This window comes from Pleurodeles waltl, chromosome 11 (genome assembly GCF_031143425.1).
Source record: "Pleurodeles waltl isolate 20211129_DDA chromosome 11, aPleWal1.hap1.20221129, whole genome shotgun sequence".
Lineage (NCBI taxonomy): Eukaryota > Metazoa > Chordata > Amphibia > Caudata > Salamandridae > Pleurodeles > Pleurodeles waltl.
Window position 1 is genome coordinate 528,657,372 of NC_090450.1, and position 16,532 is coordinate 528,673,903.

The 16,532-nt window shown below is 44.6% G+C and overlaps 1 protein-coding gene across 2 annotated transcripts in view; it reads left to right on the plus strand.

Moving 5' to 3' along the window:
* The window catches only part of ATR (ATR serine/threonine kinase), a 488,241-nt gene that overhangs the window by 305,029 nt on the left and 166,680 nt on the right, over positions 1-16,532 (plus strand). For both annotated transcript variants that reach the window (XM_069213920.1, XM_069213921.1), the window contains exons 26-28: positions 1,109-1,246; positions 6,796-7,003; positions 8,353-8,531. In XM_069213920.1, the coding sequence (XP_069070021.1) occupies positions 1,109-1,246; positions 6,796-7,003; positions 8,353-8,531 (525 nt within the window). The remainder of the gene's footprint in view (positions 1-1,108; positions 1,247-6,795; positions 7,004-8,352; positions 8,532-16,532) is intronic.

Below are 16,532 nucleotides of genomic sequence, written 5' to 3' on the forward strand. Positions count from 1 at the left end.
CATGGCTAAAGTCATTATTCGTAAGCCAGGATGGTCAGTACTTTTGTATACACCCACCGTTTGGCATGACATCCCTTTTACTGCTGTGAATAACTTTGTGGCACTAGAGCTTTTCAAAACTCTTTAGTCTAGCAAAAGCAAGGGACAATTTATAGAAGATATCCAATTGAGGAAAAACAACTTTTTAATATTCACAGTCATAGAACATCTTGCTGCGCCAGTTCTGATTTGAAGATATCTAGAAGATTTTATGCTTTCTATGTGAAAATCAGATCTAAGTAGATCTAGGTTATTCCTTTGGGGTGGGCTCTGATATAGTAGATGGATACATCAGGATAGTTGAGAGTCTGTGCAGGACCTGGCAGAAGAAGAGGACATAGGTAAATATAGTATGTTTTAAAAGAGCTGGTAAATATGTTTTAATAATCTGAAAATCAAATAATAATGATGTTTTTTGGTACTGTGCATCCTGGTTGACATGCTACAATTATGAACATGCAAGCAAGACAGTAATCATTTTATCCATATTTTTTTTTAAATCAAATTAATAACATATTTAAATCAAAAAAGGTGTTTAGGATTTTTTTTCCCCTCCAAGTAGGGTTGGTGGCTTCTGAAAGGGAATCCAAAAGACAGCACACGTCCCCTTGAGAGCAAAGGCTTCTAAAATTCTAATTAATCTTAACCTTCATGACATTTTATTACTACTTGCTTTCAGTACTAGAGCACGGTTACCCACTGATACACATGCTTTACATTCATGGGAATAGGTAGATTTCAGTATACTTTAGGATTATTTGCAAGGCTCTGCACTTGTATCCATTGATCAAGTTCCACTAGATTTTGTCTTCTGGTATTGTCCAAAGGCCTGGGTTTGACTGATCATTTATCGTAGCAATTCAAATTAGTAATATTGACAGTCTCACTTGCACCAGTGAGAGGACTTACTATGCCTGACAAAATGTGTGAAGACAGAGCAAAAGATTTGAAAAAGGATACGAGTTGTATTGCTGGTTCAGTAAACATGGAGTTGGGGATATTGTACAGTGTTATTGCTTCGACAACCGTTTTATTCAAAGTAAGCTTAAATCATGTGTTTGCGTTGAAGGTTAGACATGAACTTGCCAGTAGAGTGTTCAACTGCTGCAGTATAATGATGAAGCATGACTTCAAGGTTACCATCTATCTCTTGCCTCATATTCTCGTCTATGTCTTATTGGGGTGCAGTCAAGAAGATCAACAAGAGGTGAGAATCCTTAGTGGTGTAATGCTGATGTGTTTTTTTGCTTTGTCATATCGTGTGATCCATATTGTTGCAATGCTGATTTGATTTGTTTGCTTTGGGAGTTGGTTTTAAGGCATCAAGTACATGATTGTGTTAATTTAAGTTGATTCTGAACTGCTTCTTTTCATAACTGATGTTCGACGTAACAGTCTTTAACACTTGTGGATATTTGCTCACTGGTAATAAAATACTGTACAACACTTAAACAAAGTACTAAAACCTAATAATAATGAATCTGGCTCTTTCTTTATAAAGCAGTGCATACCTTTGGAAGCGTATGAAGTAGTGAATGTGGGATAAATATATTTTAATGGATGCAGTTCATTTGTTCTTGTTGAAGCAGCATACAATTCTGTTCAACAAATGTCTCAGTGGCCCCATCAATTTAGTTGTTAGTTGTAACTTCTGTATAGTGGGCCAGGGTACATCGTTTAATTACATTTCTTAGTAAAGTTTTGCTGTTTAAAGAGATCTTATCACCAACCCCCGCCCCCATCCCATTGCTGTCCCCTTCCATAGTTTACAAGAACAAACTGATGAAAATGAATAGGAGGCCATGTAAACGAAAGAAAAATAGTCCCATCTTTAGGATTTCTTGTTCCATATTGACACTGTTCTCCACCAAGTGTTACTAAGGCAACACTATGTTAATTTGCATCTGTTGGAGTTGTTATTAAACTTGTGTCAAAGTCTTTGACTTTTCCAGCAATGACCAAATGATCTTCTGGATGTATGGAGAACACCCAGATAATTTCTGAAAATCTTTAGTACTACTTTCAGACTCTGCCTCTTGAGTTCTAGTATTCAGTTGCTGGCTTCTCCTGAACTCCCCCGATTTGAACAGGGTTCACATACATCCACCATCAGTATTACAGAAGAGGAACAAAAGGGCATAGTGCTCTAACAATAGCACTCAACACAGCTTTTGGGGTTTCTGCCTTCTTAAGAGAAGAACTTCCATGCAAAAATGATAGATGAGCCTTTTATACCTTCTTGAACATAGAACTTGTGCGTTGGACATTAGTTTAAAGAAACTTTGAAGATCGCAATTAATCTAGTACTGTGAGAAGACATTGTTTTTAAGGAAAACAATACAGCACCAGTTGTTAAAGGCCCTTAACCTGAGTCACCAGAGAGACAGTGTTTAACAACTGTTACAGCCTGAGACAAAAGGACTGTGAAACTATTAGAACATTCCATCCACTGTGGGTAGAATGTTTTAAAATAAACAAAGAGAGCTCAATATTGTACCAGCCATTATTAACCTTGAGCCACTTCATTGTCCTTTAATGGAGCTCTCAAAATTCCAATGTCCTAACATTTAATCTGTAGTTCTGTCAGCTGCTCAAAGCAGATGAGGGGCTGAAGTAATTGTCTTAAAACTTAAATGACATGATTCACATGTCATATTTACTAAAAGGAGGCATTGCCTTCAATTCGAAAATAGACTTTATATTTTTGCTAAATAAAATATACTTTGATGAATAATAAGACTGAACACAATACAGATATTGGCACCTCCAACATATTAGAGAAGTATCACTTAAGGCTCGAACAGTTAAAAAACCAAACAGCTGAGCGGTTGAGTAAATGGACCTCATTGATAATCAACCTGTTTTATTTATGTTTTGTAGGAACCCATTTTTGAGATGAGTTACCTTCAATTCTAACCAAAATGCACACAAATTGCCAGTTTGCCAGTGGTACTAATTAGTGAGTTTATACCTCTGCAGTTTCAAAACAATCTTCACATTCAGTAGGTTTAAGATATTACTTAAGGTACGGATCATGATGGCGGGTAGCCCAGAGATTGGCTTTGCTCTGTTGCACATTCCAAAAGTGTCATTTGAAATACCTCTCATTTGTAGTGGATGAAACTTTACCAACTGAAAACCACATTCTTCGGGGACAGGGCTACTGGAGCCCAAGATGGCATTGAAGGTTTGGAACTCCTGATTGTCTCGATTCTTTGCTGGTTTGCACACTTTCTAGATGCCAGGTGCCTGCTGCAGTCGACTCCAGTCTCCAGCATGAAATTAAAGGGTTCCGCTTTCACCACTTCTGTCCCGCAGCCTACACAGAGGGCTGTACAATCTGCACATGGAGAATCACAGAGTTGTCTTTCCCGTGGAAGGCCATCTACCAAATCTGAGCAGGCTAGCTAGAGAGATGCAGTGACTGTGTGAATTCCCCCAATTTAACCAGGGCTGTGGATGGAATTTTCAGGTGCTGGGTGAGATGGATGTTTGGAAGATTGTAATGGAGGAAACTGAATTGTGCCTCTGACAAGCAGCCTATTGCCCCCACAATAGTGGGATCTATTACCTCTTTGATTTATTATTCCTGGTGGCCCTCTACCTGTTTGTGGTGCCTTGCAGGCTGCCGCAATGCACTTTCCATAGTGCCTTCACAGTGAGCAACTGAGTGGTTAACTAACAATACATCTGTCACCTGAGGGTCATTGCCCTTAAAACAAGGAATTCTTGAAGCAGCAGAGAATGTCCTTGAGCAGGTGTTTGTGTGGAAGTGAGTGTGGTGTGCCCCAAAAGTGTATATTCATAGTCTGGAGAAATAATGGTACTCTATTTTGTGGTGTCCCTGTATGGATGACTTGTATAAATAACGGGGAAGACATGGGCAAGAGAGGCAGCAGTGAAAGATGTACAGAAGACATTAGAGCACTTCCCTGACTGAGTGTTGAATGGAGAGCCGAAGATTGAAGTAACAACTGGCAAAGTGCAAGCTTTTGAGGCCAGGCAGTGATAACCAAATGTATGTTGGAAGAGCTCTCCTCATTTAGATACTGCACATTTGAAACAATAGTGATGACTGTCTTGCACATTGATCTTTTGGAGAAGGGCTGCCTTCCTGAGTGGCCACTTTTTTCCAACTCTGGTCCAATTGAAGCGACATCTGGAAGAATTGGAGAGGTAAAGGAATGGCTGTGCGAAAATGAGCACAGGGTGGTATGTTAATAGTAGCAGAAGGACATTAACCTGATTGTTCTGGGACGAATGAGAGCGCTGTTGGAAGCGTAGTCTTGTATTTGGTGGGAATCACAAATCAAGCTTAAAGTGACAGTTCTATAGACCTACAGTTACCAATTCTGGGAGTGACCTTGGGTGATAGGCTGGCTATTGGTTTCTTAGCTTGCGGTAAACCAGGGAGTTTCTCCTGGGTATGGTGGTAGGGGAAAAATTGAGGGGTTTATGGCTGACCTACTCTATTGTCCCTCTGCTTCTTTTCTGTCTCCAAAGAGCCCATTTGCAGGATCTAAGAGTTTTTCTCATAGTGATTCAAAAGTGTAGTGTCCAGTTAGAAAAGTATTCACTATACTGTATAGCCCGATGAGTGGCGAAGATGCTCATATAGTTGCCATTCTCAGATATTTGTTCTGCATCCCATGTTTGATCTACTATAAACCAATTGTAACTTAAACCCCATTCTTCTGTCTAAAGGGGCCCACAGCTGGAGACCTTTTTGGTTAAGTAATATAATTTGCCAAAAGTTCTGCCCTAGTAGTAGTTTACGTACCATTTTGAAAAGACTGTTTATATGATGAAGAGCTAATCCGCAGATTTGGCAGTGGAAAGCCTGCATTTGGTAATTGACATTTTAAAATCTTCAGCCCCTTAATTCTTAATTTTTTTTTATTTTCTCTAATACTGGATTCTCACTGAGTCCATTAAAAGGTGAAATATTTGTGCATGTGTTGGATCCTGAAACACAACTTCATATAATGATTTTCAAATCATTTAAATAATGAAAACAATCTGATAAGGTAATGTTTTACTTTTCTTTAATGCAGCAAAGGTAAAAAGAAATCAATCAGAGTAAAGTGCATTTGACTAAGATCACTACCTCAAAGCAGCTTTTTAAGTGAATACTAAAAAGTAAATCAGTATTTATATGGAGAACTGCCAATCTCAAGGATTCCAGAGGTTGCCCTCTCGTTGCATGCCAGTGACAGTTCAGGATGTAGCTGCTCTTGCTGTGAATGTGTATATGATGGCGCCAGAATGGGCAAGCCTGACACATAAAGGGCACGCCTGTCCCCAACTGGAGAACTCTTATAATTTGGGCTAATGTGAGCACAGGTACCAGTGAATGCTACAGAGTAAAATAAAACTGAAACTAATTACAGAAAACAGTGGCAAGTGTTCCTACCATTTGACCTGTAAGGCTGAGCACGAACATTGCAAATCTAAGTTAAAAGCTAAAGATTAAGCATTGTTCATGGTAGTCAAAAGTCCCAGAAGGAATTGCAGAAATCTGCCTTAGAAATTAGCGACTTGATTTGCTGGATTCTGTGACTCAAATCTGGAAAGCAATTCTAAGCACAGTATAAACTGTGCATACTGCTTCCAGACTTCTTAAAGCAGATTGAAAGTCTACCTATGATGCGTGTGAGGGCACCATGCTTGTGTAGGTGTACAGGAACAGACATGCAAAGGTGTCTAGTAGGTCAGCGAGTGACATTGCTTGTGGAAATGTTTCCATAGTGAATAGCAGCTCTAATGTGTCGGTTTCTTTATCTGAGGATGTGCGCAGCACCCAGTTAACACAGCCTATGTGACTTCGGATTTCAGTGTAGGGAACCTGCAATGCTTTTCTAACATGAAAACTTTTAGACCAGGAAAAGCTTAATTACAATTGCCATACCCTAACTCGTCACTGAATCATCATTTTGGTAAGTTGATTTCTCGCTGAGGAAAGGATGGAAGCATGAAGGTCCTGTAACAAACCAGTTGTAGGGCATTAGCTGTTCAAGCCATTTGTTGCCAGAATACGTTATGCATTACAATTGATTACAAGCTTCAGGTTGCTGCTTCACCCCAGACATTTGTGCTATTCCAAGGCACCATGCACGGCTTCCCCAAAATATAACCCCAGCCCCTGAACCCCCTAACATTTACTGGGGCAGTCATGCCTTCAAGGTTCATTCTTTGATCTGTTCCCCAAGCTGAGGAGTTAGGAAGAGTGGTTGACTAGAGTGTAGGAAAAGATTATGTTGTCACTCTGCATTATCAATCAATAATGTTTTCCTCTGTGTTTGCACAAACCTTGGCTTTCTTCCCCAACCCAGAATCGTGCACAACATCTGGGAATTGCAGTGGGTGTACTTGTTACAAATCTGAAATGTGGAGGCATTCATGTCTTGATTACGGAAGCAGTTTCCAATCTTGCTACATGAATCTGCTAAGATTTTAGTAGGTAGGTGCTCTTCGCTAACATGCCTTTTCTTAAAATGACATTTGAAAAGTGACTTAACGTCCACCCAACAATGTCAAGTACAAATCCCAAGAAATGATGCATGTGCCACATTGCGAGTACAAGCACTTCTTTTTTCCTAACATGACTTATGCTTTGATTACATGTGTTTTGAGTATTTTCTGTACTAATTACCGTTAAAACTTTACTTCAGGCCTCATTTGTCACAGCAGAACATTGTGTCCATTATCCCTCATGCCTCCCTTTGTGGAAACTAAAGAGTGCTCCTGTCTTTAAAGGTGTATGCAGAGATCATGGCTGTTTTGAAACATGACGACCCCTGGATTAGACGACTGCAAGATAATGCATCTGATCTAAGTCAGCTTAGCACCCAAACTGTCTTCTCTATGCTTGATCATCTGACTCAGTGGTCAAGACACAAGTTCCAGGCACTCAATACTGAAAAACCTACAAACAAATCTGCCAGAGAAAGACTTGATCCGAAAGGTGAGTGACCGCTTTTAAAATGGTTCGGTAAGGATGGTAACATGATGTGGGAAACCGTCTTCAGAAGTGGAAGAGATCTTTCAGACTTTACCTGTGGTCTCGCAGCACACTAAGCTAACTTACTTGCTCAAAGAACTAGGGTAAGGGCCTCTTTTTAGTACCAGTTGTTTACCCTTGGGCATCTATGGTCATGCTCAAGGCGCTGATTCAAAAATGCAGTTCATGTTAAAAGAAATACCACATTTAGAGTCGCAACAGTGCCACAAAGTTAAAGTGTGTCTTAGTGGAACTGTGATGAAGATTAGGGAAGGCTAGACTAAGTCAAAACTTTTTTCTAAATGTAAACTTGGTTCTTTGCAGTGAGATCTTGATGAAAGGGCAGGCTGGACAACAAATGGGCAAACCTGGGCCAAAGTTGGAATTTAGACTCATTGAGAAAAGTTGAAGTGGTGCAGCTGTAACCACAGGTCACAGGAATGGGTGTCAACAGACAATATCTGGAATAGGTTCCAGAAGTGTATGATCAGGTCTGCAGCAGAATGCAGGGGATCTGTATGGGAGGCAAAGGCAGATATAGACCATGGTTTGGGTGAGCTGTGACTGGGCTTGTCCAAACCTTGAAAGCAAAAATCCAGTAGAGTAACCAAGGCTTTCACCTGTGAAGATCTACTGGCTCACCGTTTTGGTTAGCTGTACGAAGCCCAACATTTGTTCTTCACAGATGTGGGGGGTAGTATCTCAGCAGCTCAACCAGCAATAGATTTGAACAAGAAGTAACTTAAAGGGCTTAACTGATTTTTGATAAAAGCACTTTCTGCGAGCTGTGACCCCTCTCATCCCATTCAATGCCACACACAGATAGTTGTACATACCCATATACACGTTCGGCCCAGTTACAATGGTTATTTTTAGATCTTTGTATTTTTCAATACACTCACCATCATTCCATTGGGCTTCAGAGTTTCTAAATCTAGAGTGAGAAAGACAAAATAGTAACCAACCTGAGATTCATAAATGCAGAATATCAGAATATGATTGGAGTTGTGCCTGGAAAGACCATGGGCCCTGTTCTCTCTCAAATTTAGACTGGAATCTTCCAGGGCAAGATGTATGCTGTGGACCCTTGAAAGCAAAGTAATCATTGTACTAACCATGCACAGGTAAGTAAACTGTTCTCTGTAATAAGGTAAATGCATTTGAGGACTGAAAAATGTGGAATGAGAACATAAATGTGTCCTGTGGCCATTAACCAATGTCTGTTTTTAATGTATGGCAGCCATATTTTAACACAGTTTAAATCACTGAAGAGTTAATTGACTAATAGTGTTTTTCTGTTCTTATTCATGTAGTGTCAAGCGAAGATTTGGAGGAGTATCAGAATGTGACACGTTTTCTGGACCTTATTCCTCAGGATACACTGGCTGTGGCTTCCTTTCGCTCTAAAGCTTACACAAGGGCTGTAATGCACTTTGAGTCGTACATCACAGAGAAGAAACAAAACATCCAGGAGCACCTAGGCTTCTTACAGGTAACAAGCAGACGTTTTTGAGAGGACATCAAAATATTTCTTACCTACCTAGTTAGTGCTGTGCAGTTTCCTTCCTCAGAAGACCAATTATTGAGTGTTCATTACACCGGAATTCATTGGGCTGAGAGGCTTTGATGAAAGTCCAAGCTTGAAAGGAGCTGCTTCATTCTGAGTTCAATTATTTCGGATGCATGACTTATTAAATCCAGTATGTTTTCTTGAGATTGTGGAATGAATTGCTGGGTACATTTAGTAAAATAAAATAAAATAGCTCGGTCTCAAGATGTTTGATGAATATATATTTGTCTAAGCCATGACATGTTTTAGGAGAAGCGGGCGTTTGAGAATTTCAATGAATTAACTTTTTTTTTTTTTTTTTTAACTCTTAAGTCATTGCTGCGGCTACCGCACCAAAATGGTCTCTACCACTGCTTTACCTTTAGAATTGCATGCTATTTCCCCAACATTAGACTTGAACAGCATATTGTGAATTTAGTGCCGTTAGCAGAGTTGCAGACCAAACATTTCCGAAATCTAGGCTATAAAAGTTCCATCTGCAATGTCAGACTCCTTTTTATGTGCTAATGTCACCTGAGCTCTTGAAAATATTACAATAGTAAGTAGTTTTCTAAAGATGTAATATTTTTCACACAGTGTTTGGTTGTCTATTCATTTTTGTTTTTATGTTATTTTTAGACCTTCTTCATGGTGTCCTTTCTTTATATCATCCTATATATTTCTGTATTTAACATTTTCTGTAATACGTTGGCTACCCAAGTTTTAAATGCCTCAGCTACTTAGCTCTGCACATCGTTGTATCACATCTTTTGTTACTGGGGTTTATAGCAGATGTAAATGTGCTGAGATGAGTTCCCTGCGGTCTCAAACTGAGTTTGAGTTGTCTGCACCACTTGTTTCAGATGTGATATTTTGTTGATGTTAAAGTGATTGTTATTATTAAAGCTTAGCTCTATTTCTGGTACATTTCGGGAAATCATTTTTCATATTAGTGGCCGCAGAGGTGCTTGCATTTTTATTCTAACCAGGCTCCTCCCATATAAGAGTTAACATTAAGATACCATTTAAGCCATGGTTGATGTGAGCACAATGCCTACACATATGGGACCATATTTTCAAATAGTAAACATGTCCCTCTTTGCGTCGAGGTGCACCTTCATATTAGTGTGCTGAGCGCAAATGGGTAAAGCGCCCTATTACTGGTAATGTTCCACCCCAAAGGCAGATGTGAACTGACAGTTGCCTTGGGTATTGAAAAGAAAGACGGAGAGACTTTTTCAGGCTGCAGGAATCTCGAAAGCGGATAGGCTTTCAGCAAGTGCCTCTACAAAAAGCAAAAGCTTTGTCTAATGAGAAGTTGCTCAAAGATACTTTTTTTAAACTTGTTTATTTATGCATAGGATAAACACATACAACTGTGTACTACATTATTACATAGTGCTTTCGGGGGGGGGGGCGAATATCAGACCAAACGCACCTTTTATGTCAATAACATTTTGAAGAGTCCAGTTCCAGGTCCGCTTAAATGCTCCGACTGAGCACGCATAAGGAGTTAAGGCATCCGTGATGTTAAATTAGTGGGACCGAACCAACATGACTTCCACAGCAGCCCGACAGAGCAGAGGCCACCCTTTCAGGGACAATGCAGTACACTATAACATATTAACCAACACCTGTACACTGTAAGCATAGTAAGCATCGACAGACCAGGGGATAGCGCTACAAATAATTGTCATTTATTTGGTGCAACAGGCATGTATGGCTGGGGGGGAGGGAGGCACTGGTAAGGGAACACACCAGCATCCCAGAGTAACACAGTAGCCAGGGTGAGGAAGTGGGGGTGGAGCCACCCATGGCGACCCCCCTCGCGTAGCAAGACTGGATGCATGCCCTCCCAGGAACACCAAGACACACATCCATGCCGCAGGAACCCCCGGGCCCAGTAATCCAAGGCTCAACCACGACCAGGGCTCAACAAGCAGACGCATCAGTCAAAGGACTCTCTCCCTCGCTCTCCTGCACACCAGTTAACTCATTAATCATGGCACGCCAGAGCTCCAAGTCAGCATACTCATCTAATCGAACCTTCCGCAAACGGCATTCTTCTGCAGTAGCCCGATCATCGAAATCACTTAGCCAGGTAACATGCAGCGGGGGGTGTGGGCTGGCCCAACGAATCGCAATGCGTCTTTTCGCCAATAAAAGCCCCAGCTGTGCAAATCTGTATGCCATTTTTCGGCCCTTTTTGGAGACTGGGATCAGGCCCAGTAGGCAGTGCTTCATCGTCACCTGCACTCTCACAGACGTAACTTCCCCCAGCGTCTTCACCACTTGATGCCAATAAGGTTGGAGAGAGCCACAGACCCATGCCATGTGATCAAATGAAGCCGACTGCTCTCCACAACGGCTACAACTGTCAGGCCTTGAAGGAAATATCCTATTTAAAAGTTGAGGTGTCAGGTACGCTCTATGTAAGTAATAAAAGTGCGTCAACTTAAACCTAGCATTGCTAGTCGCATCCTGCACCAAAGAACGGGTCCTATTCCATTCCCCATCTGTGAGCACCGTTCCGAGACTAGTATCCCATTGGCCTCTAATCCCCTGAAGGCCAGTCAGTCTGTCACCCTTGAGAGCCGTGTAAGTTTGGGATAGCAGACCCCGATCACCTCTGGGTTCAAGTATTGATGCCAGGAGGCGAGATTCAGTGGGCTCCTCCGGAAAGGACGTCAAAAGGTCTCTGACCGTCTGCGAGATGTTCGCATATTGTAAGAACTGTCTTGGACCTATTCCAAACAAGGAGTCTGCCTCATCCCTCGTAATGAACGTGCCATAATGAAATAAGTCACCAGCACTATTACAACCCCCTGCACGCCACTGTGCAAAATCCATTACCTCAGCAGCTTTAGCAAAAGGTCGGAACCACCACAGGGGGAGCAGGCGCGCATATGGGGCCTTACGTAGGACCCGCACCACCGCACTCTCCCAAGCCGTCGACACCTGCTCCACCAGGTAGGGGGTGCCTTGCGGAACCCTAGAGCCACCCATTAGTATATGCGGGAGGCACTCCACACAGACCGAACCAGCCAACAAATCCTTTTCCCAATTGGGCGCATCCTCACACCATCAGGCTGCGTACTGTAGCAACCTGTCCAAGTAATATAAACATAAGTCTGGCAATCCCAAGCCGCCGTCAGCCAGGTCCAATTTCAAGATTCCCATATGAACTCTGCATCTTTTGCGTGCCCGGACTAAGGATAAGAGCAGTTTATCAAGCTGTGGGAATATCAAAAGAGGGAGCTCACACAGTGAATTCTGCATAACATATAGGCAGCGAGGCAGCAAGATCGTTTTACTGAACGCAATTCTACCCATAACCGATAGTGGCAGAGAGGTCCAAAACTGAACAGATGCACGGAGGCCCTCCAGTACTCTTTCCATGTTTAAATTGAATTGCAATTGCAGTGAATGCGCAACTCGGATGCCTAAATATGAAAAGGACTCAGTCTCCCAGGTTAAGCCCAATTGGGGCAAGTCCGAAGCCTCTATCACAGACAGACCTGCCATCGGGAATAATACTGTTTTGTGCCTGCGAACGCGTAGGCCCGACACCCGCCCAAAATCATCCATCATTCCCAACAAGAGGAGGACCGCCTGTTCGGGTTCTGAGAGGTACACTAGAGCATCATCTGCATACAATGAAATTATGTGCGTTCTCGCCCCCACCTGGATACCCCAACCATCCAAGCCAGTCCGTAGTTGAATGGCTAGTGGCTCCATGGCCAATGCGAACAGCAGTGGCGACAGGGGACAACCCTGCCGTGTGCCGCGTTCGATCATAAAGGAGTCTGACACAATCGCCCCTGTACGCACTCTTGCCCGGGGCGCTGAGTACAAAAGACGCATCCAGGGTAAGAAGACAGGACGAATGCCCATCCTGCACATCACCTCCCATAGGTAGTCCCAGGACAGGGTGTCGAACGCTCTTTCCATATCTAGTGCCACTAGTGCTGCAGGAAGCGCAGAGCCTCGAGTCTCGTGAAGTATATGCGATAAGCGCCGTATATTCATATGAGTTCCCCTCCCCGGCATAAAACCGCATTGATCTCCCTGCACTAAATGCGTCGCCGCTCTACTCAACCGAGAGTCCAAAACTTTAGCGAGTAATTTAACATCAACATTCAGCATGGATAACGGCCTATATGAGCTCTGGTCGTTAACCTCCTTTGCTGGCTTTGGCAGCATAACTATCAAAGCTTCTCGCATATGCACTGGTAACAGACCCTCCCCTCGTGCCTCATGAAGTATTTCCAACAATCGAGGAAGGAGCACAGCAGAATATGTATGATAAAATTCGACTGGCAGCCCGTCATGACCAGGTGCTTTCCCAGTCGCCATACCACTCAGCGCCTCTCCCAGGTCTTCCAGTGAAACCTCTCCTTCCAATTCCTCCACCTGGGCTGCCGTAAGGCGAGGTAACCGGAGACCATTCAGGTACTTCTAAATCCAGGTCTCGTCCGTTCTGTGTGGTGCGGCACAGATAACTCGCAAGTGCTCACGCAGGTGCGCATTCACCCGCCCTAAAATCCTTTCCCCAGAGGAGCTGCGGAGCATCTGAATAATGGGGACTGGCCTCTCTCACCAGAGGAGCCAAGCCAGCATACGCCCAGAGCGGTCTCCTTCTCGAAATAGTCGCTACCTATAATTCCGGCTGACATAATTTTCTAGCTTATCCCATAGGTCCACAATTCTACCTCTCACCTCAAGGCAATCCGCCTCCGAAGCGTCGCCATTATCAACTTGGCGCTGTAGAGTAGCCATCACCTCCTCCTGGCGCGAGAGCTCCCCGGTCCGGGTGCTACCTAATTCCATATGTTTTACTGAGGCTTTCCCCTCTAATAACAACTTTCAGTGCCTCCCATTCTAAGCCTCGGGTCCCTGCTGTACCCCAATTCGTATGAAAGTATACAACTAGCACATCCTGGAGATCTTTTTTATATTCCGGATCACCTAGTAAGTCTGGATGCCACCGCCACAGGGGGATCGCGGGTCTGGGCATGTGCGTTTCACACTCCAGAAGGAGGGGGGCCTGGTCCGATAAAAACCGGGCCTGGTAAACAACTCAGCGAATATCTAGGGAGCCATCATTGGCTAGGAGAAATCTATCCAGATGGCTGTAAGCCCCATGGGTGGGCGTGTAACATGAAAATACCCTAGATGAGGGGTACATTTCTCTCCACACATCCACAAAGTGGAGATTCCTCATAACGTTTCGCAGTTTGGCAGTCATGTGCTTTCGTATTCATCTTCGGCGGGAGGTCCCTAACTAGCGCTCCATCGAGGACGCGATTAAAGTCACCCGCCCATAGAATGAGTATCCCTGTATGTGATATTAATTCCTGTTGGATCTGATGGTAGAATCCCACATAATCCGTGTTAGGGGCGTAGATATTCAACAGACAGATCTCATTGCCATCTAGTAAGCCATGAGGAAATATGAAACGCCCCTGCACATCTGCTTTTAGACTTTGTAATACAAAGGGAGTCCCAGGGACCACCCAGACATAAACCCCTCTAGCGTAGGAGGAATAGGTCGCCGAATATAACTGCCCCCTCCACTTTTTCTGCACTTTTTGCACTTCATTCTCAACCAAATAAGTCTCCTGCAGGAGAGCAATATTTCCGCCAAGCCGCCGAAGATACGTATGCACTCTATAGCGCTTCACATAGGAGTTTAACCCCCTAACGTTCCACGTAACTATGCGTGTCAAGGTACCCACCATAGTCTAATCTGTCCCACACACCCCACCACCCCTCTGGGTCGGCCCCCCACCCCAACCACACACGCCCCCCACCTTATAATACCCCGGTTTGCACTCGCGGAACCAGGCAAGTCAATGCCCCTAAGCAGAAGGACACTCACAGTGCTTACAGTGTCAAATACAGAACTCCAACTCAAACAAGAACCCACAGATAAGTTCCCCATCCCACCCTGGGTAAACACCTCCCACAACTAGTGTCTGCCCAATCGAGTGTGTACCCCGCAATCACTTCTATAGTCCAGAAGTGGGAGGCGATCGTCGCTCCCGCTCGATAGCTAGATTCAGGTCCAGACAGCGCTCCGACACTCCGTCCAGGTCAATCATCTGGCCCGCACACACACTGTACCCACAATTGTAACCAACAACAAAAATAGGTGGGGGTTAGCTCAGTTCCACCACTCCGCAGCAACTCCCGGAACAATCATTGACCCTGACCCCTCTGTCACTTCGCATCCATAGGCAGCAGCAACAGCAGGAGGAGAGGGGAGGGTCCGAGAGAGAAGGAGGGGACAACAGGGGGAAGACCTCAAGAATCCTCCAAAACCAAAGTACATGGCTTCAGCCCCGACCGGAGGGCCAATGAATCATTCAGGTGCCCTCAAGGCACAATTCCGGAAACAGTCTGCCCGCAACGCAGGGGGACCCGGAGCAAGAGGACGGCTCTGACGTGACAGTTTGAACCAACAGTTTAGCCTCCTCTCGCTCCTGTCTCTGACGTTCAAGACTCAGGGTGCCGTCCGAACGAACAATCACTCGGCTTCCTTGGCCGGCACGGCGTCTGCGGGTGCTCCTGCAGGCTGCCGAATGCACCTCTGCTGTCCCTCGGGGTCTTCTGTTACTCTCTCCAACCAGGAAGTCCAGCATTCCCGCCACATTATTCCGCTCCAACCAGTCCCAAGCTGCTTCAGGAGATTGAAAAAAGTGGGAGTGACCTGCATGGAGAACTTTCAAGTTATCTGGGAACAACAGCATATAGGTATAGCCCAGTTCTTTAAGCTTGCGCCTAACACCAGCAAAGGATTGTCTCTGGAGCTGCACCATCCTGGTATAGTCAGGGAAAAAACAGATGGTGTGATTTTCAAAGGTAAGATCTCCATGTTTGCGCACCTCCTGCAAAAGTACATCTCGGTCTCTGTAGTTAAGGACCTTGGCTATAATCGTTCATGGAGGGGCTCCTGGCAGTGGCGGCGCTGCTAAGGCTCTGTGCGCATGTTCCACCACAAATACAACCGATAAGGGTGCCTCAGGCAACGTTTTACGGATCCAGTCTTCCAAGAAAGCCTCCACATTCGCCCCTTCCACTCCTTCGGGAAAGCCCACTATGCGGAGGTTACACCATCTCGCCCTACCTTCTGCATCTTTGACCCTAGCTTCCAGTTTGTGCATTTTAGCTTCAAGGATGGCCACCAAGGCCTTCAGCGTATCTATCTCAGACTGCAGGCACGTCACTTTCTCAGTGGCCACTGAGCGTTCCGCCACTACTCTTAGGTCTTCTCTGAGCAGATTGACATCAACCGCTATGGCCGCAATCTGAGTTTGCATTGCCTGCCGTGAGGATTCAATAGCAGCCAGGATTTGCGCCCCGGTGGGTTCTGCACCCTTCTCCAAGGGGCCTGGGGGATCTCTTTGTAGACTCACACCTGAACTTTGCGCCGTGTATTGATCCATCTGAGTTTGCTGCGTACTCTTTTGCGTTCTATCCTTGCCCATGGTATCCACTTGCTGGAGTGGCAGTCACGTAGGAACACACCAAATGCCAAGCTTGAGCCCTCCAGGCACAAGGCAGGCAGTTGAACTCTGTATTCCTGCCGTTCTACACCACTCAGTCTCTTAACCGCCTACCCCCTGTATGGGTGTCGGCATATGTAGAAGCAGCGCAAGTGTCGTACCCGAGCCGACGGATCCAATGCCCAGCTTGCTAGTCCCGCACTCCAGAGCCGGGCAACCCAGGATCTCTAGCAGATCTCCAACGCAGTGGAGATACTCCTCAAGAACGAGTCCAGCTGCCACTGTATGTCCAATGCAGCACTGCGAGCCCCAAACGTCCAGGGCCTGTGCGCTCCCGCAGGAGGCAAGCTACTGCACTCCACCGCTGCCCCAATCACCACAGCGGGCCTCCAGTCCAACTGGGAGGCCCAACTCCAACTCTGTACTGACTCCCTAG